Below are 25,391 nucleotides of genomic sequence, written 5' to 3' on the forward strand. Positions count from 1 at the left end.
ATGCACATCACATAAGCCTTGCAAGCATTGCAACTAATGAGTTAGTTGCGAGATGATTTATTACGAAACGAGTAAAGAGACTTGCCGGTAACGAGATTGAACTAGGTATTGAGATACCGACGATCGAATCTCGAGCAAGTAACATACCGATGACAAACGGAACAACATATGTTGTTATGCGGTCTGACTGATAAAGATCTTCGTAGAATATGTGGGAGCCAATATGAGAATCCAAGTTCCGCTATTGGTTATTGACCGGAGACATGTCTCGGTCATGTCTACATTGTTCTCGAACCCGTAGGGTCCGCACGCTTAAGGTTTCGATGACAGTTATATTATGAGTTTATGAGTTTTGATGTACCGAAGTTAGTTCGGAGTCCTGGATGTGATCACGGACATAACGAGAAATCTCGAAATGGTCGAGACATAAAGATTGATATATTGGACGGCTATATTCGGACACCGGAAGTGTTCCGGGTGATTTCGGAGAAAACCGGAGTACCGGAGGGTTACCGCAACCCCCCCCCCCCGGGAGAAGTAATGGGCCATATGGGCCTTAGTGGAGAGAGAGAAGGGAAGCCAGGGTGGGCCGCGTGCCTCTTCCCCCTGGTCCGAATTGGACTAGGAGAGGGGGGCGGCGCCCCCCTTTCCTTCTCCCTCCCCACTTCCTTCCCCCTCCTAGTAGGAGTCCTACTCCTACTAGGAGGAGGACTCCTCCTTGGCGCGCCAATAGGGCCGGCCGGCCTCCTCCCCCTGCTCCTTTATATACTGGGGCAGGGGGCACCCCTAGACACACAAGTTGATCCACGTGATCGTTTTCTTAGCCGTGTGCGGTGCCCCCTTCCACCATAATCCTCGATAATATTGTAGCGGTGCTTAGGCGAAGCCCTACGACAGTAGAACATCAAGATTGTCACCACGCCGTCGTGCTGACGGAACTCTTCCCCGACACTTTGCTGGATCGGAGTCCGGGGATCGTCATCGAGCTGAACGTGTGCTAAAACTCGGAGGTGCCATAGTTTCGGTGCTTGATCGGTCAGGCCGTGAAGACGTATGACTACATCAACTGCGTTGTGCTAATGCTTCCGCTGTCGGTCTACAAGGGTACGTAGATCACACTCTCCCCTCTCGTTGCTATGCATCACCATGATCTTGTGTGTGCGTAGGAAATTTTTTGAAATTACTATGTTCCCCAACAGTGGCATCCGAGCCTAGGTTTTATGTGTTGATGTTATATGCATGACTAGAACACAAGTGAGTTGTGGGCGATATAAGTCATACTGCTTACCAGCATGTCATACTTTGGTTCAGCGTTATTGTTGGACGAAGCGGCCCGGACCGACATTACGCGTACGCTTACGCGAGACCGTTTCTCCCGACGTGCTTTGCACAAAGGTGGCTAGCGGGTGTCAGTTTCTCCAACTTTAGTTGAACCGAGTGTGGCTACGTCCGGTCCTTGCGAAGGTTAAAACAGCACCAACTTGACAAACTATCGTTGTGGTTTTGATGCGTAGGTAAGATTGGTTCTTGCTTAAGCCTGTAGCAGCCACGTAAAACTTGCAACAACAAAGTAGAGGACGTCTAACTTGTTTTTGCAGGGCATGTTGTGATGTGATATGGTCAAGACATGATGCTAAATTTTATTGTATGAGATGATCATGTTTTGTAACCAAGTTATCGGCAACTGGCAGGAGCCATATGGTTGTCGCTTTATTATATGCAATGCAATTGCGCTGTAATGCTTTACTTTATCACTAAGCGGTAGCGATAGTCTTGGAAGCATAAGATTGGTGAGACGACAACGATGCTACGATGGTGATCAAGGTGTCGCGCCGGTGATGATGGTGATCACAACGGTGCTTCGAAGATGGAGATCACAAGCACAAGATGATGATGGCCATATCATATCACTTATATTGATTGCATGTGATGTTTATCTTTTATGCATCTTATCTTGCTTTGATTGACGGTAGCATTTTAAGATGATCTCTCACTAATTATCAAGAAGTGTTCTCCCTGAGTATGCACCGTTGCGAAAGTTCTTCATGCTGAGACACCACGTGATGATCGGGTGTGATAGGCTCTACATTCAAATACAACGGGTGCAAAACAGTTGCACACGCAGAATACTCAGGTTATACTTGACGAGATATACAGATATGGCCTCGGAACACGGAGACCGAAAGGTCGAGCGTGAATCATATAGTAGATATGATCAACATAGTGATGTTCACCAATGAAACTACTCCATCTCACGTGATGATCGGACATGGTTTAGTTGATTTGGATCACGTAATCACTTAGAGGATTAGAGGGATGTCTATCTAAGTGGGAGTTCTTTAGTAATATGATTATTTGAACCTAAATTTATCATGAACTTAGTACCTGATAGTATCTTGCTTGTTTATGTTTGATTGTAGATAGATGGCCCGTGCTGTTGTTCCGTTGAATTTTAATGCGTTCCTTGAGAAAGCAAAGTTGAAAGATGATGGTAGCAATTACACGGACTGGGTCCGTAACTTGAGGATTATCCTCATTGCTGCATAGAAGAATTACATCCTGGAAGCACCGCTGGGTGCCAGGCCTGCTGTTGGAGCAACACCAGATGTTATGAACGTCTGGCAGAGCAAAGCTGATGACTACTTGATAGTTCAGTGTGCCATGCTTTACGGCTTAGAATCGGAACTTCAACGACGTTTTGAACGTCATGGAGCATATGAGATGTTCCAGGAGTTGAAGTTAATATTTCAAGCAAATGCCCGGATTGAGAGATATGAAGTCTCCAATAAGTTCTATAGCTGCAAGATGGAGGAGAACAGTTCTACATGTTATATCTAGATTATTGACTCTAGTGCAAGTGGGAGACTGAAGGAAATATGCCCTAGAGGCAATAATAATGTTATTATTTTATTTCCTTATATCATGATAAATGTTTATTATTCATGCTAGAATTGTATTATCCGGAAACATAATACTTGTGTGAATACATAGACAAACTAAACGTCACTAGTATGCCTCTACTTGACTAGCTCGTTAATCAAAGATGGTTATGTTTCCTAACCATAGACATGTGTTGTCATTTGATTAACGGGATCACATTATTAGGAGAATGATGTGATTGACATGACCCATTCCATTAGCTTAGCACCCGATCATTTAGTATGTTGCTATTGCTTTCTTCATGACTTATACATGTTCCTATGACTATGAGATTATGCAACTCCCGTTTGCCGGAGGAACACTTTATGTGCTACCAAACGTCACAACGTAACTGGGTGATTATAAAGGAGCTCTACAGGTGTCTCCAAAGGTAAATGTTCGGTTGGTGTATTTCGAGATTAGGATCTGTCACTCCGATTGTCAGAGAGGTATCTCTGGGCCCTCTTGGTAATGCACATCACATAAGCCTTGCAAGCCTTGCAACTAATGAGTTAGTTGCGAGATGATTTATTACAAAACGAGTAAAGAGACTTGCCGGTAACGAGATTGAACTAGGTATTGAGATACCGACGATCGAATCTCGAGCAAGTAACATACCGATGACAAAGGGAACAACGTATGTTGTTATGCGGTCTGACCGATAAAGATCTTCGTGGAATATGTGGGAGCCAATATGAGCATCCAGGTTCCGCTATTGGTTATTGACCGGAGACATGTCTGTCATGTCTACATTGTTCTCGAACCCGTAGGGTCCGCATGCTTAAGGTTTCGATGACAGTTATATTATGAGTTTATGAGTTTTGATGTACCGAAGTTAGTTCGGAGTCCCGGATGTGATCACGGACATAACGAGAAATCTTGAAATGGTTGAGACATAAAGATTGATATATTGGACGGCTATATTCGGACACCGGAAGTGTTCCGGGTGATTTCGGAGAAAACCGGAGTACCGGAGGGTTACCGCAACCCCCCCCCCCCTGGGAGAAGTAATGGGCCATATGGGCCTTAGTGGAAAGAGAGAAGGGCAGCCAGGGTGGGCCGCGCGCCTCCTCCCCCCTGGTCCGAATTGGACTAGGAGAGGGGGGGCGGCGCCCCCCTTTCCTTCTCCCTCCCCACTTCCTTCCCCCTCCTAGTAGGAGTCCTACTCCTACTAGGAGGAGGACTCCTCCTTGGCACGCCAATAGGGCCGGCCGGCCTCCTCCCCTTGATCCTTTATATACGGGGGTAGGGGGAACCCTAGACACACAAGTTGATCCACGTGATCGTTTTCTTAGCCGTGTGCGGTGCCCCCTTCCACCATAATCCTCGATAATATTGTAGCGGTGCTTAGGCGAACCCCTGCGACGGTAGAACATCAAGATCGTCACCACACTGTCGTGCTGACGGAACTCTTCCCCGACACTTTGCTAGATCGTAGTCCGGGGATCGTCATCGAGCTGAACGTGTGCTAAAACTCGGAGGTGCCGTAGTTTCGGTGCTTGATCGGTCGGGCCGTGAAGACGTACGACTACATCAACCGCGTTGTGCTAACGCTTGCGCTGTCGGTCTACAAGGGTACGTAGATCACACTCTCCCCTCTCGTTGCTATGCATCACCATGATCTTGTGTGTGCGTAGGAAATTTTTTGAAATTACTACGTTCCCCAACACCCATTAATCAAATGACAACTCATGTCTATGGTTAGGAAACATAATCATCATTGATTCAACGAGCTAGTCAAGTAGAGGCAAACTAGTGACACTCTGTTTGTCTATGTATTCACTCATATACTAAGTTTCCAGTTAATACAAATGTAGCATGAATAATAAACATTTATCATGATATAAGGAAATATAAATAACAACTTTATTATTGCCTCTAGGGCATATTTCCTTCAGTGGGAATTTTGTCGCGCCCCGCAAAAATATTTACGGGTCCGACGCGTTTTCGGGTTCTGATCGGACAGCTTTTTTGCGTGGACCCGTATTTTGGCGGTTATTTTGCGGGTCGGGGCATTATACGGGGTCTGCTAGAGATGCTCTTAATGGAGTCATGACACCTTATATTGTGCGAGGGCATGAGGAGAATACAGTGAGCCATTGTGGCGCTTGGGAGTATTGTGGCTTCACAACGCTCTAACGAACATTAGCATCCGCAAGGGTGTGAACTTCAGGATACATCCTAGTCTCCGCTTGGTTCAGTTATCTCTTACCCGAACCCTTTACTTATGCACTTACTTTGTGATAGCATTCGTGATTCAAGTTATATATCTTGCTATCACATAGTAACCATAAGTTGTTGGTGCACATAGTTGAGCCAAGTTTTATCTAGGTTTTGTGCTTGATAAATTAAACGGTAGTTTTATTCCGTATTTGTTCAAGCCTAAACAGTAATTATTTTAAAATGCCTACTCAACCCCCCCCCCCCCCCCCCCGTCTTGGCGACATCCACGTTCTTGAGTAATGCAGTAATCATGACCGAGTGCGCTTCCATCACTCGATCTTTCTAGGAGACACCATTCAAAAGAAATAACTTACGTAAGTAGATAACATAGACAATAATAGGTCTATAGTTAAGTAAGAGAAAAATTGAAATATATAAACATTTCTTTATTAAGACATATGTGAACACTTGCCTAATCGCTATACATGACAGAAGCACCATGCATATCCAAAAATAGGGCAAGGAGAAAAGAATATCTAGCTGGGGAAAATGCCAAGGATGTAAAGAATGATTGAGTGGTGATTGAGGACCAAACTTCTTCCTGGCATCTCCAACTCATTATCTGGACTAGCGGCAACACCCGCATCTTCATCTGTGCCTCCAACTCATTCTACTCAACTACATAGCTATACTTCCAATATGTCCTTACATGTCTCCTTCTATTAATATTCTAATTAAATAATCCCCATAAACTTTCATGTTAATCAGAGAAATAAGAATTATTTTTGCCATCTATTCAAGTTAGAATAGCATAGTTGAACTTCAGGGGAATTGGCTCAAACTCACATGGTAAAAAGAATAAAAGAAAAACATTATCCAATGTTTCTTTATGAAAAGACCCGTTCCCATAAACGCCAATAACTCCATACACCAATTTCTTCTTTTGGCCATCTCATCCATTTAGTTTATATTCTCCATGTGTGTGTCCCAACCCTGGGTCTTGAGAGCAAGAAGAACATGAACCACAACTTTCAAGTTGTTGTTTACATCTTATTCATAACATATATATATTCTAGGCTTTTAGTGAATTCAACATTCACATCCAGTATACAACTATATTATTAAGAGTAGCACAAGCAAAGTACATTGGTCTGAACTCCATGGACAAATCCTAAGCCAAGGACCTTGAAAATCCACTCCCTAACCATTCCTTTCTAAAAGGTCTCCCGTTCTCGTGCCGCCGCCGCCATATGAGAAACTTAGTCCCCCTCGTCTTCGGCTGCCATCTTAGCGTTAAGAGTTGGCGGACCTCGGATCATCAAGAGTTCTATGTTCTTCTTCAACGTCTAGTGATCATCATAGTTCTCTGAGAATAAATGTTCTCTCGTTCTTTTGGCGATGCCATGAGATTAGAGAGTTTTCTGTCCTTGCAGATCCGATTATTCTGCTCTAATGAGTTTATATTGCTATATCAAGCTTGAGAGGCCGCTCAGACACGTTAAGCAAGAGAGGCCGCAAGAAAACGGAAGCAGCAGCACCAGCGCGACCACGAATGGCGTCGACCTCGAGCTTGGATTTGGGAAAGATCGTGCCGACGGCCGGCTACCTACTCCATCGCTGCGCCGCCGTCCCCAGCGCCCCTGTTCTCCGGGGAAGGAGCGCGAGCGGGCGGTGCGGCCTCGCCGTCTCGGTCTCGTCCTCCAATGGTAGGTCTGCCTTTACCTGTCCCCCCTTGTTCTCTGTAGAATTGTTTGAGATCTTGGAGTTCAGTTCAACCATAGTAAGATGTGGTTCGAACCTGCGAGGAGCCGAAATCTTAGTATTACCGCTCTTACCGATTTCATGGTCCATTCTGAAACCATAGCGGTTCAGTTGAATCCGGTAAGATTTAATTCCAACTTCTTCGCTAATTAACCTTAGCTGGCAAAATTAGAGATCCATTTGGACGGGAATCGCATGTAAATGGTGTCCAATTGGGTGTTGTTGAGATCAACCATGGTGTTGAATATACATGACAGGATAGTTTCCTTGTGCAATATTCAGTTACAAACTTGTAATTTCAGAAGTCTATTTCTGATGTTTAAGTTCAGACTGCGCGCTTGAACATGCACTGAATTAACAATGGCTCATATTTAACGGTGTAGGTGCAGCTGGGCTCTCCCCACTGAGATATCGGATAAGAAATGCCCTGTGGTGATGGAGATCCCACTGGAAAATAGCTGGAGGCCGCTAATGTGAACGCATGCTAATGGTCCTGACAAGGTGCAGGAGCTCATGGACAGCATCCGTGTCATTGGCCTCCAAGTACCTGTGGGCATCCTTTCCTTTTAACATTATTTTTTCCAAAAATATTTTCTTTTAGTTCATGAGATAAATTATGTCAGAACTGGAATTTTCTTATGTGGAATTGAGTACATAGAAATAAATTTATAGAGTAGCTAGTACATGGCCGACCACTGCTACTGAATTTAGTGATCTCCACACAGTTGTCTGAGGACGTTTGTGCTATGCTTGATTGAGATTCACTTGATTGAGTATGCGTGTCAATATTCAAGTTGAGTTCTTTACATGCATGTTCTGCGTACAGCGTCACAAAATACAGATGCATTTTTTGTCCACGAGATCTGGCACTATTATGTCTAGAATGAGTTTTCCCAAGCTCATTTTGACATGTGAAGTCTCTTCACCTGCGCTCCTCTGAATCAGTCTTAGTTCAAAGGAAGTGTGCCCTTTATGCCTGGATCAGGGCCTTTATTATTTCAACAGAGGCTCTATTATGTCTAAGATTAGATCTAATCTAGGTCTAAGCTAGGGCTTTATTTCTGTTATCTTGGCGGTCGAAGTAGAAGGTGCCCCCTTCTGGTTTCGGCACACGGGTATTTATACCCGGTCTTGAGTCGGTTGGACGCATTCCTTTCCTGGTCTCCTGGGTGCGAACGCCTTGAGCCTCTCAATCTTGATCTCCGAATGGTCGACGTCTCGGCCACTTTCCCGTATGACTGGTGAACTCCCTTTCGCCTGAGGCCTTGAATATAGATGTTTTCTTTAGCATGCAAGTTTTCCCTTTTAGAAGTAACATTAAGGGTTTGGGCAACTCTGAAGGGGGCCTGCATGATGCAGTATAGGGAATTTCAACTTCCCGCCGACATAGACCAGGGCAGGTGAGTTGAGATTCCACCCATTAACGACAAACATCACAATGATGAGACCAAAGCAATGCATTAATCAAGATTGAGTAGCTCCCATCACTCAACCTCTCTAGGAGGCACTTTTTAAATCAAGTAACTGAAATTAGTAGATAATGGTAGACATAGACTCAACCCCCGCTCGCCCCCCGCTCGGGCGACTCGGGGGCTCCCCAACCCTAGCCGCCGCCGGGCCTAGCCCATCTTCCTCCCCTCCTCCCGCCGCTGCCGGAGGACGTCGCCGGCTTGCGCCCGGAGGCCGACGACGGTGGCGGGGGCTCTTCCTCCCTCCCGCGTCTCAAGGGTGGCGGGGCCCCAACATGTGTGGAGGTGCGGCCGATCTAGAAGCGACTGCGTTGGCTTCGATGGCGGCGGCGGTCAGCCCTGCCTCGGGCCACGGGCGGTGGCGCGATGCGGTCTTCGGCGGCATGTCATCTGGCTTTAGATCGGCGGCGGCGTCGAGGGCCTGGTGGACTGCTTGGCGGCACCCATGGCAGATCTGTTCTGGCTGGTGTAGCCAGTGGTGGTGGTCATATTCTTCGTCGGTGGTGGCCGGCCATAAGCTTGGTGATCGGATCTCGAGATCCATCATCTAGTCCTGGCTGCGAGTTGGGGAGACATGGTTGCCGGTGCAAACCGAGCCGACGGTAGGCGATGGCGGCGGTCTACGCCGTTACCTTGATGAAGGCATCATCATGTAACTACTGTCGACCCACTCGTGCTGCTCCGGGGGAAACCCTAGGATCTGGTGTTCCAGATCGGACGATGGCGGCACTGCGGTGTCGTTTCTCTCTTGGGAGCATCGTTTGTGGAGCAGCGCTGGAAGTCAATGGCAGGAGGTGGAGCGGCTTTGTCTTGCACGGAGCTTCGGTGGAGATGTCAAGTCATGCATGACCGACAGGTGCTACGCTTTGTCATGCCTGGTCGGCAGGTGCTACGCACGACAGATCTTCCAAGGACTTCAAGTTGTGTCGGCTGGTGGTACTTGGCAGCATGGCGCTGAGGTGTATCAGTGGCGACCGCGACGCGCTCAGCTGTTTGCGCGCAGGGAGGAGGTGCCGTTGGGCGCCGTGGTGGCGTCGACGATAGCTAGACCGAGCAAGGTTGATGCATCAGTACAGTTCTGAAGATGGAGCGGTGACAATTGGCGGCGGCGGCCTCTGAGAGCACGCCGGACCAGTGAGTGCCCTAGACCCGTCAAGTGGCTAGGTTGGGGTCTCAGGTCTTAGATGTTAGGCTTGGCTGCGATGTCTGTTTGGTATTAGGCCCAGGCTATCTACGCCCCTTCATCAACTGGATAGGTGTAGCGACATTTGTTGCTTAGATGGCGGCTTTAATCTTACTGTTGTATGACTTTGTAAAGTCTTGTGAGAATAATTAATAAAGTGGACATATGCATCGCCCAGATGCAGAGGTTGGGGGTCATCCTCCGTTTCTAAAAAAAAGATAACGGTAGACAACAATAAGTCTATAATTCAGCAAGAAAAGAAAAAACTAAACCTGTAAATCTGTATCTATTAATTCATATCGGAACACTTGCTAAAGCACTATACATGATAGAAGCAACATTCGCGCATAAAAACAGTGCAAAGACAAAATAAAAAGACCTAATTGGAAAAAACGACAAGGACGTAACAAATGATTGAGTGTGTCTTTTTTCCTTGGCCTGAAGCACCCGTTTTTGTGGAATTGTTGATTGATGAACGAATCGCTTCAATAGCACCTCCACCTCATTATCTTGGACTAGCGGCATCTCCCACTTCGCCATCTCAGCCTCCTACTCATTCTTCTCAACTGTCCGTACTTCCAATATGTCCTTCCAATATGATTACAGACTCCCCATAAATCCTCATGTTAATGGGAAAAAATACGAGAGATATGAGCCAAGGGTCCAATCTACAATGGCGCAAATGAACTTCAGGAGGACTGGATCAACTCCTGTAGCCAAAAGAAGGAAAAAAAAACACTATCCAATGTTTCTTTATGATTTTCCAAGCCTACGTCCCAACCTATGACTCTAGAGCAAGAAGAACGTAACATGAAAATACCTCAATAAATGCCAATCATGCCCCTGATCTCTTCATCCTCCATTCTCAAAGACACAAATTTAATAATATGGAGAGTGTTGGGATTTAAAATGATGGTGAGGGTAAGGTTTTTATAACTGATTGGTTTCTTTGTTTGACTCCCTAGTGACAAACTGTGAACTATAGTGACGGTGAAATATGAAATCCTTAATTTTAATTTATATCAACTCCATCATCATATTTATATATAGGCATTACATTGCCGCAATGTAGCAACGCCACACAATATTAATTACTAGGGGCTCTTGGACGAATAACGGGAAGAGCCATCATGCATGCTTTAGATAAACTAGTGTTAGTATAGTAGGATCTGACTATCGTGTAGAAGGTCTGATTTTCAAGTAATTCAGCAACTGAATCTTATTTGCAACCAATATTTAACTTTTTGCTAAGATTCCTGTGCTTTTTCATCGGGAGATTGCAATCTCCTAATGTAGGCAAATTATGATAGAACAGTCAGGGCCACATATTGAGACATCATGTACGCGTTCGTATGGTAATACAACAACAATATATAGTCATACAAAATAAGGGAGGTGCTAAACACCTTCTTTAGCATGACAAACACTATTAAGATGATGAGACTATCGAAGGTGAAATACTTTTTATATATAGAAACAGAACTATTTATTCACTTATTAAACACACATGCCGGCCATAATGTCTTGTTGCCATCTTTCGGAGGACAGTCCGTTTATTCATGGGACACATGCCTGGCTAGCATCCAAACATGGCCGAAGCCTACGATCTACTACATCTTGTTCATACATTGCCAAGATAAAAATAAGCTGACCCTTGCTGGCCATCAGCTGGCACATAGTTTCCAACCCCGTCCATTACAGCTGCAACAGAACTCATCATCTGCTGCTCACACCGCATTGGCTGCTGACCCACTTGTTGATTATATATGGAAGGGGAGCACTGAGTTAGGTTGTTCATGACTGCGAACGAGCTCGTCGGAGCCTGCAACCTAAAGCTTGGGTCATTATTGAGGCCGGTGAAAGAAAGGGTTTGCCGAGGGGCAGAACTATTATTTGCTGCCAATAGCTCATTGTCATGGAGCCTCACATCATTGATGCTGTAACGCTTTGTCCCTGACGATCCCTTTTTCTGTATTCTCTTCAAAAACTTTTGTGCATGGCTTGAAACTTGGACAGGGGTCTTAGTGGTGACGAAGTGCTTGGATATGTTTTTCCAGTCGCCACGGCCATAGACTTCCAGCCCATAAAGAAATGACCTGTGGACACAATGTTCAAAAGAATTGTTAGGTTAAATTGTTTATTGAAAGATAAACTGTGCAGTTGTTTTATTGAAGCAACTAGTATAGATTGAAGCTGTTAGAAAAATTTGTTGACGGGGATGTTTCGAAGATGATGAAGCGGCTTCAAGGCGCATGACGGTGTCGCTTTCCTTAAGGCTTATTTGTCCCCACCAGAAGGTGTGCACTGGGTTACCAACAATAGCCTCGTAGGATACAATGAAGCCCGTCGCCACGGCCATAGACTTCCAGCCCATAAAGAAATGACCTGTGGACACAATGTTCAAAAGAATTGTTAGGTTAAATTGTTTATTGAAAGATAAACTGTGCAGTTGTTTTATTGAAGCAACTAATATAGATTGAAGCTGTTAGAAAAATTTGTTGACGGAGATATTTCGAAGATGATGAAGCGGCTTCAAGGCGCGTGACGGTGTGGCTTTCCTTAAGGCTTATTTGTCCCCACCAGAAGGTGTGCACTGGGTTACCAACAATAGCCTCGTAGGATACAATGAAGCCTGTCGCCACGGCCATAGACTTCCAGCCCATAAAGAAATGACCTGTGGACACAATGTTCAAAAGAATTGTTAGGTTAAATTGTTTATTGAAAGATAAACTGTGCAGTTGTTTTATTGAAGCAACTAATATAGATTGAAGCTGTTAGAAAAATTTGTTGACGGAGATGTTTCGAAGATGATGAAGCGGCTTCAAGGCGCGTGACGGTATCGCTTTCCTTAAGGCTTATTTGTCCCCACCAGAAGGTGTGCACTGGGTTACCAACAATAGCCTCGTAGGATACAATGAAGCCCGTCGCCGGCAAGTGCACTCTTGACAACGACCTTGAACACTCTTGTGACAATACAGGACTATCAATGTTACTAGAATACAATGCCCTGCAGCAAGCACTGTACACTAGAGATCTAGCGAGAGAGAGCACTGGATGTTTGGTGGTATGCCATGCTTCCGTTTTTCACTTCTTTCTTGTGCAAATGAACTAAAAGCATCCTCCAGTATTTATACTTGCCCAAGGGTTGCTTGGAGGAGACACCTGCGCAGAAAGACGCTCGTTCGATTAGGCACCTATTCGGAACGTGCGGCCATCAGTATAAAGCAACAGATGTCGCTTGAGCCAACAGACGTCTCTTCGGCATCCAACCGCCACCGATTCACATACATGTATGCTAGTGGCCGACCGGGACATCAGTTCATTGCTGAGACGTGCAAGTGTGTGCTTGCTTCCATGCACTTTAATGCATTAAATAATGCACCCACGGCCATACCCTTAATTAGCCCAAGATAATTAGGCAAAGCATATTTTCTTTCTCACTCTTTATCCTATTTACATGAGACACAAATATATTCCAAAATACAATAACTTTATTTATTTTGAAAATATCCAACAGAAGCAAAGTTCCAATTTGACAGGTTCGAACCACTACAACAACACATGCTTACTTTTGTTTACGGGTACTGGATAGAATATATGTATATCAGAAATCCATTAGTGAACGAATATTTTGTAACATATTGACAACCAAAACATATTACAAATTCAAAATTACCATACCTCTATTTTCTATAGTGAAACGACCATCATTACAGGTTATTGATCTGTTTGATTGTGACAAGACGTACCATATTGGAATTCAATGGCCTAATTTACTGCCTTTATATTTTTTAAACAAGGTCCAATCACATATTTTTTTTAAGCCAGAAAGAAAGTTCATCAATATCTAATTTGCAGGTATTATTATTTATCAAAAATGTATATTGTAAACATCCAGATATACATTTAGTAAAGTGCAATATCAATTTAACACACCTGCCTCATAAAATTAATTCGCAGAGCTTAATTATCATGTGTCGATTTTAGATAAAGAACAACTAAAACTACATGACAAGGAAGAATATAGGTATCGAATAACTTGTGTTCCTCTTTGGTCCAATACTTTCGTTGATGTGCGGCAACAACTGGTCGATCAGTGGAAGTATTGTTCTCCAAGACCACCACCTTGTTCTTGTCTACCATCATCGGAGCCTCCTCCATCTTCCTGATTCTTGTATCCTCCAATGCGCAACGAAATGAAAATCCATTATCAATCATGGTCGTATCCTCGTCCTCTTGTACCTCAAAGTTTTCATTAACAAGGCTGCCCATGCTGTAAATGGAAATTGACAGTGTCCAGTGTACATTTAGTAAAGTACAATATCATCACAAACATAAGCTACTGATCTCACATAATAAATATGCACAACATTCTTAATTAGTATACGTTCACTGAAAACAAACAACAATTAAAACTACATGACAATGGAGGGTATACAACCATGGACGAACCTGTGTTCCTCGTCGATCCAAAAACCCCATTGATGTGGGGCAACAACTGGTTGATCTATGGAAATATTGTTCTCCAACACCTCCATCTTGTTGGTGTCTGCCATCAGCGGTGCCTCACCCGTCACCGTGATCCCCGTATCCTCCATTGCACAACCAAAGGACAATCCATTATTGTCCATGATTGTTGCCTCGTCTCGTACACCGAAGTTTTCATTCGCATGGTCGCCCATGGTGTAGATACCGTGTGTGCTGCTAGCACCATTCTCCTCCTTCGGTAGCTCATAGTTACCGTTGACAGGGTCACAAAAGGTGAAAATGTTTTGCGGGCTACCACTAGTAACATGGGTTCCCTCCCTCCGTTGGATCATATGCATTTCCACGGCGAGATTAATATAGAGATCTGTTACCTGTTTCATGGTATTTGAAGGAAACAATGCATGCAGAGAATTCACGATGTAGTTATGCTTCTTGTTCTTGTCATCGTTATCGTCGTACATGATTTTGTTGGTGTTGAGCCTAGCAATGAGTGAGTATGCCTCCTCTACCTCGGATGAGGTCCACCCCTGGTTGACTATTGGATCCATGAGAAAGTGGGTAGTTGAACCCTACAGAATTATGAGGAGTATGAACTATGAAGATGGATTGTAGCTTGGGGATGGAGACTAGGGAGTAAGAAAGTGTATTTATAGCCCTCTTGTGTGCAGTCCTACTTTTGCTAATTAATTTGGCACATTGATAGTTTACCGGTCCATACTAAAGTAGATTGAACTATAGTTAAGACAATTAATTCTTATGACCCTCTCAGGAACATGCCAAACTATTTTAAGTTGACCTCGACATTGTGGCTTTCTTTGAAAAAAATCTTTTCTTATTCTGCCAATGCAAATAATTGCCAGGGGCCTCCAAATATACGCAAGAAGATTGCTAGAAACAACACAAGCAGGCCTATTGAGTATTGATCAATTTCGGTGTAGATAGATAGAACTCGTATCTTGTGCGCATGCATGACATTTGTTCTCATCTTAGAATGCAAGACTCAAACCATGGTTTCTGCCGCTCTCAAATATGCAAAGCACACAGGATCTCCATTCGGATTTGGCTAGTGACACATGCATCAATGGAGTTTTATTGCATACATATTTGCAAATAATTGATTAATATCTCCCCATGATAACTTGGCTACATATATGATCCACACACATTACCAGCGAAGGTAAGCATATCCTTTCTCTTAATTTTGGTGATCATTCTTCCCACATCCAACGCACGAAATTCCATCTATAGGCAGATTTCTTGGCTTAGGTCATTTAATGGCACTTCATGGTAAAAAGATTCAATACATAGGCCAATCAACTGTGTACATATCTACATATCTTTTTTATATGTATATATAGAGATACAAATTAATAACCCATGAAGTCAATAAATTTGACACACTTATCTTCCATATCTATCTATCTCTCATGTTCAAATAATTTCAAGATTTCTACGTGATATTCACAAACATAGAGGCTGCAAAATGAACATAGGTTTTTTAAGTGCATGATGCATTGTCTAGCTATTATATGGGACTGCATGCATACTCATGCACTCATATGCTAATGTTTCAGCCATGTTCATAAATGGCTTTTGCTTCGTAGTTTTAAACTCAGTCTTAATATTGTGTACAAGTTATTAAACTAGATTATAGGAAAGGCATCAATGATAACGGGCTTCACAACTGTATTTTTTTCTAGTGAAGGAAAAAAGATTAGAACATAGGAGTATTAACTTTGCCAATTGTTAGGCCAGATTGCTAACTGATAAAATCATAGGAGGTTAAATTCTAACGGTAGCATTGTGAAGCATACCAACACCAAGTCTACAACACCAGAGCCGGGTAGTCCTGATAACTACAGTCGGGAAGTCGCTTGACGTTGCTAGAGATACTAGTGACAAAAATCTAAAGCACATACCTTCAGCACGGAGAACAAAAGGTGAGGGGCAGGCGAGGAGATCCAACCTACCACGTCGATGATATAAGCTCCATACCATGACTTATTGACGAGAGTACCAGCGCCACCATTGATCGATGTGGAAGCATTGTAGTTGACGACTCTTCCTCCCCGCCCCCTCCACTGTTATGGTAGATATAAATTGTTTTTTAATCCAGTTTTAACTATTTTTCTCAATGATTCTATCTTAAACATACATTTCTAACATGATAAAACGTCTAATTTCCTTATATAGAGCTGAAAAGGAGAAATAAATGGATTTCTAGTCAAATGCAGCAATTTGCAGAATTAGTCTAGGCTGCTTTGTAACCGGATGGAGTTTTTGCAATAATTGAGGGTGTTGGTTCACTTTTGGTCTTGCTTTTCATAAACATACACAAGCAAAACGACTACTGGTTTGACGTCAAGCAATGCATATATTGGGTTTTTCATTTTCCAATTTTGTTTTAAGTATATTTTACAATTTTTTGTTTTAGTTTACCATCTTCACTTCCTTTTTATTGTTGATTCCCTTTCTTTCGTAGTTTTTTTATCATTTATTGTGTACCCTACATATGGCACTCTGACACATCTCCAACGTATCTATAATTTTTGATTGCTCCATGCTATATTATCTACTGTTTTGGACTATATTGGGCTTTATTTTCCACTTCTATATTATTTTTGGGACTAACCTATTAACCGAAGGCCCAGCCCAGAATTGCTGTTTTTTGCCTATTTCAGTGTTTCGGAGAAACAGAATATCAAATGGAGTCGAAACGGAATAAAATCTTTGGGAACGTGATTTTCTCACCGAACGTGATCCAGGAGACTTGGACCCTACTCCAAGGAGTCAAAGAGGAGGTCACGAGGGTGGGGGGCGCCCTAGGGGGGGCGCCCTGCCTCGTGGGCCCCTCGGTGCTCCACCGACGTACTCCTTCCTCCTATATATACCTACATACCCCCAAACGATCATAACAGGAGCCAAAAACCAAATTCCACCGCCGCAACTTTCTGTATCCATGAGATCCCATCTTGGGGCCTATTCCGGAGCTCCGCCGGAAGAGGGCCGTCATCACGGAGGGCTTCTACATCATCCTAGCCCCTCCGATGAAGTGTGAGTAGTTTACCTCAGACCTTCGGGTCCATAGTTAGTAGCTAGATGGCTTCTTCTCTCTCTTTGAATCTCAATAAAAAGTTCTCCCCCTCTCTTGTGGAGATCTATTCGATGTAATCTTCTTTTTGCAGTGTGTTTGTTGAGACCGATGAATTGTGGGTTTATGATCAAGTCTATCTATGATTAATATTTGAATTTTCTCTGAATTGTTTTATGTATGATTGGTTATCTTTGCAAGTCTCTTCGAATTATCCGTTTGGTTTGGCCAACTAGATTGGTAGTTCTTGCCATGGGAGAAGTGCTTAGCTTTGGGTTCGATCTTGCGGTGTCCTTTCCTAGTGACAGAAGGGCAGCAAGGCACGTATTGCATCATTACCATCGAGGATAACAAGATGGGGTTTATTTCATATTGCATGAATTTATCTCTCTACATCATGTCATCTTGCTTAAAGCGTTACTCGTGTATTAACTTAATACTCTAGATGCATGCTGGATAGCGGTCGATGAGTGGAGTAATAGTAGTAGATGCAGAATCGTTTCGGTCTACTTGTCACGGACATGATGCCTATATACATGATCATGCCTAGATATTCTCATAACTATGCTCAATTCTGTCAATTGCTCAACAGTAATTTGTTCACCCACCGTAGAATACTTATGCTCTTGAGAGAAGCCACTAGTGAAACCTATGGCCCCTGGTCTATTCTCATTATATCAATCTCCATCACTTTAATCTTGCTTTGCTTTTTACTTTGCCTTTACTTTTTACTTTGCATCTTTATACCAAAATACCAAAAATATTATATCTATCAGATCTCACTCTCGTAAGTGACCATGAAGGGATTGACAACCCCTAATCGCGTTGGTTGCGAGTAGCTATCATTTTGTGCAGGTACGAGGGACTTGAGCGTGGCCTCCTACTGGATTGATACCTTGGTTCTCAAAAACTGAGGGAAATAATTACGCTACTCTGCTGCATCATCCCTTCCTCTTCGGGGAAAACCAACGCAAGCTCAAGACGTAGTAAGAAGGATTTCTGGCGCCGTTGCCGGGGAGTCTACGCAAAAAGTCAACATACCAAGTACCCATCACAATCCCTATCTCTCGAATACATTATTTGCCATTTGCCTCTCGTTTTCCTCTCCCCCACTTCACCCTTGCCATTTTATTCTCCCTCTCTCTCTCTATCCTCCCTCTCTATTTGCCTCTTTTGCCCGCTTGCTTTTTGTTTGCTCGTGTCTTAGATTGCTTATTTGTCGCGATGGCTCAAGATACTACCAAATTGTGTGACTTCACCAATACCAATAATAATGATTTCCTTAGCACTCCGATTGCTCCTCTTGCTAATACTGAATCTTGTGAAATCAATGCTGCTTTGTTGAATCTTGTTATGAAAGATCAATTCACCGGCCTTCCTAGTGAAGATGTCGCTACTCATTTGAATAACTTCGTTGATTTATGTGATATGCAAAAGAAAAAAGATGTCGATAATGATGTCGTTAAATTGAAGCTATTTCCTTTTTCGCTTAGAGATCGTGCTAAAGCTTGGTTTTCGTCTTTGCCTAAAAATAGTATTGATTCATGGAACAAGTGCAAAGATGCTTTTATCTCTAAGTATTTTCCTCCCGCTAAGATCATCTCTCTTAGAAATGATATTATGAACTTTAAACAACTTGATCATGAACATGTTGCACAAGCTTGGGAGAGAATGAAATTAATGATACGTAATTGCCCTACTCATGGTTTGAATTTGTGGATGATTATACAAAAAATTTATGCTGGATTGAATTTTGCTTCTAGAAATCTTTTAGATTCGGCCGCGGGAGGCACTTTTATGGAAATCACTTTAGGAGATGCTACTAAACTCCTAGATAATATTATGGTTAATTATTCTCAATGGCATACTGAAAGATCTTCTAATAAAAAAGTGCATGCGATAGAAGAAATCAATGTTTTGAGTGGAAAGATGGATGAACTTATGAAATTATTTGCTACTAAGAGTGTTTCTTCTGATCCTAATGATATGCCTTTGTCTACTTTGATTGAGAATAACAATGAATCTATGGATGTGAATTTTGTTGGTAGGAATAATTTTGGTAACAACGCTTATAGAGGGAATTTTAATCCTAGGCCATATCCTAGTAATCCTTCTAATAATTATGGGAATTCCTACAACAACTCTTATGGAAATTATAATAAGATGCCCTCTGAATTTGAGAATAGTGTTAAAGAGTTTATGCATTCACAAAAGAATTTTAATGCTTTGCTTGAATAGAAATTGCTTAAAGTTGATGATCTGGCTAGGAACGTTGATAGAATTTCTCTTGAGATTGATTCTTTAAAGCTTAGATCTATTCCTCCTAAGCATGATATCAATGAGTCTCTCAAAGCCATGAGAATTTCCATTGATGAGTGCAAGGAAAGAACCGCTAGGATGCGTGCTTCCAAAGATGCCTTTATTAAAGCGTGTTCCTCCAATTCCTATGAAAACCAAGATGAAGATCTAAAAGTTATTGATGTGTCACCTATTAAATCTTTGTTTTGCAATATGAATCTTGATGAAACTGAATATGATCTTCCTTTACCTAGAAGGCGTTCTAAAAATTCGGAGTATTTAGATCTTAATGATGAAATTGATGAAAGTGGGATTGAAAGAAATAAAAATCTAGATGTTGCTAAACGCACTATACTGGATTTCAAGGAATTTAATTATGAAAGTTTCTCTTTAATTGATTGTATTTCCTTGTTGCAATCCGTGCTAAATTCTCCACATGCTTATAGTCAAAATAAAGCCTTCACCGAACATATTGTTGATGCCTTGATGCAATCTTATGAAGAAAAACTTGAGTTGAAAGTTTCTATCCCTAGAAAACTCTATGATGAGTGGGAACCAACTATTAAAATTAAAATTAAAGATCATGAGTTTTATGCTTTTGTGTGATTTGGGTGCTAGTGTCTCTACTATTCCCAAGACTTTGTGTGATTTGCTAGATTTCCGTAATTTTGATGATTGCTCTCTATACTTGCATCTTGCGGATTCCACTATTAAGAAACCTATGGGAAGGATTAATGATGTTCTTATTGTTGCAAATATAAACTATGTGCCCGTAGATTTCATTGTTCTTGATATAGATTGCAATCCTTCTTGCCCTATTATTCTTGGTAGACCTTTCCTTAGAACGGTTGGTGCGATTATTGATATGAAGGAAGGGAATATTAGATTTCAATTTCCATTAAAATAGGGCATGGAACAATTTCCAAGAAAGAAAATAAAATTGCCATATGAAACTATCATGAGAGCCATTTATGGATTGCCTACCAAAGATGGCAATACCTAGATCTATCCTCGCTTTTATGCCTAGCTAGGGGCGTTAAACGATAGTGCTTGTTGGGAGGCAACCCAATTTTATTTTTATTCCTTGCTTTTTGCTCCTGCTTAGTAATAAATAAATTATTTAGCCTATGTTTTTGTTTTGTTTTTTGTGTTTAATTAGTGTTTGTGCCAAGTAGAACCGTTGGGAAGACTTGGGGAAAGTCTTGTTGAACTTGCTGTAAAAAAATAGAAACTTTAGCGGTCACAAGAACTGCTGTCATTTTTATTTGGAGAGTGCTATTTAGTTAATTCTTTTTCAGAAGATTAATAGATAAATTCCTCACGTCCAGAAATTTATTTTAGAATTTTTGGGGTTCCAGATCTTGCGCTAGCTACAGATTACTACAGACTGTTCTGTTTTTGACAGATTCTGTTTTTCATGTGTTGTTTGCTTATTTTGACGAATCTATGGTTAGTAAAATAGTTTATAATCCATAGACAAGTTGGAATACAGTAGGTTTAACACCAATATAAATAAAGAATGATTTCATTACAGTACCTTGAAGTGGTCTTTTGTTTTCTTTCGCTAACGGAGCTCATGAGTTTTCTATTTTTAGTTTTGTGTTGTGATGTTTTCAAGTTTTGGGTGAATTCTTTTGATGGATTATGGAACAAGGAGTGGCAAGAGCCTAAGCTTGGGAATGCCCATGGCACCCCCAAGATAATCCAAGGACACCAAAAAGTCAAAGCTTGGGGATGCCCCGGAAGGCATCCCCTCTTTCGTCCACTTTCATCGGTAATTTACTTGGAGCTATATTTTTATTCACCAACATGATATGCATTTTGCTTGGAGCGTCTTGTATTATTTGTGTCTTTGTGTTTTAGTATGCCATAATCATCCTTGCTGTACACACCTTTTGAGAGAGCCATACATGAATTAAAATTTGATAGAATACTCTATGTGCTTCACTTATATCTTTTGAGCTAAGTAGTTTTGCTCTATGTGCTTCACTTATATCTTTTGAGCTAAGTAGTTTTGCTCTATGTGCTTCACTTATATCTTTTGAGCATTATAATTTTGCTCTATGTGCTTCACTTATATCTTTTGAGCTATGTAGTTTTGCTCTATGTGCTTCACTTAGATCTTTTAGAGCACGGTGGTGGATTTGTTTTAAAGAAACTATTGATCTCTCATGCTTCACTTAAATTATTTTGAGAGTCTTAATAGCATGGTGATTTGCTTAATAATAATATGCTTGGTATTCAAGATTTGTGAAGCTTTCTTTTGAGTGTGTTGAATACTAAGAAAGATTGAAGCATGATAATTGTTTTGAGATATGGAGGTGATAATATTAAAGTCATGCTAGTTGAGTAGTTGTGAATTTAAAGAATACTTGTGTTAAAGTTTGTGATTTCCGTAGCATGCACGTATGGTGAACTGTTATGTGATGAAGTCGGAACATGATTTATTTATTGATTGTCTTCCTTATGAGTGGCGGTCGGGGACGAGCGATGGTCTTTTCCTACCAATCTATCCCCCTAGGAGCATGCGCGTAATACTTTGCTTTGATAACTTCTAGATTTTTGCAATAAGTATATGAGTTCTTTATGACTAATGTTGAGTCCATGGATCATACGCACTCTCACCCTTCCACCTTTGCTAGCCTCTCTAATACCGCGCACCTTTCGCCGGTATCATACACCTACCATATACCTTCCTCAAAACAGCCACCATACCTACCTATTATGGCATTTCCATAGCCATTCCGAGATATATTTGTTGGGGAACGTAGTAATTTCAAAAAAATTCCTACGCACAGGCAAGATCATGGTGATGCATAGCAATGAGAGGGGAGAGTGTTATCTATGTACCCTCGTAGACCGACAGCGGAAGCGTTATGACAACGTGGTTGATGTAGTCGTACGTCTTCACAGCCGACCGATCCAGCACCGAAACTACGGCACCTCCGAGTTTTAGCACACGTTCAGCTCGATGACGATCCCCGGACTCCGATCCAGCAAAATGTCGGGGAAGAGTTCCGTCAGCACGACGACGTGGTGACGATCTTGATGTTCTATTGTCGCAGGGCTTCGCCTAAGCACCACTACAATATTATCGAGGAGTATGGTGGAAGGGGGAACCGCACACGGCTAAGAAAACGATCACGAGGAGCAACTTGTGTGTCTAGAGGTGCCCCCTTGCCCCCGTATATAAAGGCGCAAGGGGGGTGCAGCCGGCCCTAGGAGGAGGCGCGCAGGAGGAGTCCTACTCCTACCGGGAGTAGGACTCCCTCCCTTTCCCTAGTTGGATTAGGACTTGGGGGGAAGGATGAGAGGGAAGAAAGGAAAGGGGGGGGCGCCGCCCCCCTCCTTGTCCAATTCGGACTTCGGGGGGAAGGGGCGCGCTGCAGCCCCTAGGCCTCCTCTCCTCTTCCTCCACTAGGCCCATTAAGGCCCGTTAGGTTACCGGGGGGTTCCGGTAACCTCCCGGTACTCCGGTAAAATGCCGATTTCACCCGGAACACTTCCGATGTCCAAACATAGGCTTCCAATATATCAATCTTTATGTCTCGACCATTTCGAGACTCCTCGTTATGTCCGTGTTCACATCCGGGACTCCGAAGAAACTTCGGTACATCAAAATATATAAACTCATAATGAAACTGTCATCGTAACGTTAAGCGTGCGGACCCTATGGGTTCGAGAACAATGTAGACATGACCGAGACATGTCTCCGGTCAATAACCAATAGCGGAACTTGGATGCTCATATTGGCTCCTATATATTCTACAAAGATCTTTATCGGTCAGACCGCATAACAACATACGTTGTTCCCTTTGTCATCGGTATGTTACTTGCCCGAGATTCAATCGTCGGTATCTCAATACCTAGTTCAATCTCGTTACCGGCAAGTCTCTTTACTCATTTCGTAATACATCATCTTGCAACTAACTCATAAGTTGTAATGCTTGCAAGGCTTATGTGATGTGCATTACCGAGAGGGCCTAGAGATACCTCTCCGACAATCGGAGTGACAAATCCTGATCTCGAAATACGCCAACCCAACATGTACCTTTGGAGACACCTGTAGAGCTCCTTTATAATCACCCAGTTACGTTGTGACGTTTGGTAGCACACAAAGTGTTCCTCCGGCAAACGGGAGTTGCATAATCTCATAGTTAGGAACACGTATAAGTCATGAAGAAAGCAATAGCAACATACTAAACGATCGGGTGCTAAGCTAATGGAATGGGTCATGTCAATCACATCATTCTCCTAATGATGTGATCCCGTTAATCAAATGACAACACATGTTTATGGTTAGGAAACATAACCATCTTCGATTAACGAGCTAGTCAAGTAGAGGCACACTAGTGACGTTTAGTTTGTCTATGTATTCACACAAGTATTATGTTTCCGGATAATACAATTCTAGCATGAATAATAAACATTTATCATGATATAAGGAAATAAATAATAACTTTATTATTGCCTCTAGGTCATATTTCCTTCAGTCTCCCACTTGCACTAGAGTCAATAATCTAGATTACACAGTAATGATTCTAACACCCATGGAGCTTTGGTGATGATCATGTTTTGCTCGTGGAAGAGGCTTAGTCAACGGGTCTGCTACATTCAGATCCGTATGTATCTTGCAAATCTCTATGTCTCCCACCTGGACTAGATCCCGGATGGAATTGAAGCGTCTCTTGATGTGCTTGGTTCTCTTGTGAAATCTGGATTCCTTTGCCAAGGCAATTGCACCAGTATTGTCACAAAAGATTTTCATTGGACCCGGTGCACTAGGTATGACACCTAGATCGGATATGAACTCCTTCATCCAGACTCCTTCGTTTGCTGCTTCCGAAGTAGCTATGTACTCCGCTTCACATGTAGATCCCGCCACAACGCTTTGTTTGGAACTGCACCAACTGACAGCTCCACCGTTTAATGTAAACACGTATCCGGTTTGCGATTTAGAATCGTCCGGATCAGTGTCAAAGCTTGCATCAACGTAACCATTTACGATGAGCTCTTTGTCACTTCCATATACGAGAAATATATCCTTAGTCCTTTTCAGGTATTTCAAGATGTTCTTGACCGCTGTCCAGTGATCCCCTCCTGGATTACTTTGGTACCTCCCTGCTAGACTTATAGCAAGACATACATCAGGTTTGGTACACAGCATTGCATACATGATAGAGCCTATGACTGAAGCATCGGGAACATCTTTCATTTTGTCTCTATCTTCTGAAGTGGTCGGGCAATGAGTCTTACTCAATTTCACACCTTGTAACACAGGCAAGAATCCTTTCTTTGCTTGATCCATTTTGAACTTTTTCAAAATTTTGTCAAGGTATGTGCTTTGTGAAAGTCCAATTAAGCGTCTTGATCTATCTCTATAGATCTTAATGCCCAATATGTAAGCAGCTTCACCGAGGCCTTTCATTGAAAAACTCTTATTCAAGTATCCCTTTATGCTATCTAGAAATTCTATATCATTTCTGATTAGTAATATGTCATCTACATATAATATCAGAAATGCTACAGAGCTCCCACTCACTTTCTTGTAAATACAGGCTTCTCCAAAAGTCTGTACAAAACCAAATGTTTTGATCACACTATCAAAGCGTTTATTCCAACTCCGAGAGGCTTGCACCAGTCCATAAATAGATCGCTGGAGCTTGCACACTTTGTTAGCTCCCTTTGGATCGACAAAACCTTCCGGTTGCATCATATACAACTCTTCTTCCAGAAATCCATTCAAGAATGCAGTTTTTATATCCATCTGCCAAATTTCATAATCATAAAATGCGGCAATTGCTAACATGATTCGGACAGACTTAAGCATCACTATGGGTGAGAAGGTCTCATCATAGTCAATCCCTTGAACTTGTCGAAAAACTTTTGCGACAAGTCGAGCTTTGTAGACAGTAACATTACCGTCAACGTCAGTCTTCTTCTTGAAGATCCATTTATTCTCAATTGCTTGCCGATATTTGGGCAAGTCAACCAAAGTCCATACTTTGTTCTCATACAT

At 42.4% G+C, this 25,391-nt stretch overlaps 1 protein-coding gene across 1 annotated transcript; it reads right to left on the minus strand.

Moving 5' to 3' along the window:
* Nucleotides 1–10,956: 10,956 nt before the first annotated feature.
* Nucleotides 10,957–14,579, minus strand: LOC147958339 (uncharacterized). Its single transcript, XM_087536199.1, has 3 exons — nt 13,948–14,579; nt 13,535–13,768; nt 10,957–11,591 (listed from the first exon to the last, which is right to left on the minus strand). Exons 1-3 carry the CDS (start codon nt 14,529–14,531, stop codon nt 11,117–11,119), a joined length of 1,293 nt encoding a protein of 430 aa, XP_087392325.1. The 5' UTR covers nt 14,532–14,579; the 3' UTR covers nt 10,957–11,116.
* Nucleotides 14,580–25,391: the final 10,812 nt, after the last annotated feature.

This window comes from Triticum urartu, chromosome 7A, assembly GCF_056163025.1.
Source record: "Triticum urartu cultivar PI428250 chromosome 7A, HENAU_Tu73, whole genome shotgun sequence".
In the NCBI taxonomy this organism is placed as follows: domain Eukaryota; kingdom Viridiplantae; phylum Streptophyta; class Magnoliopsida; order Poales; family Poaceae; genus Triticum; species Triticum urartu.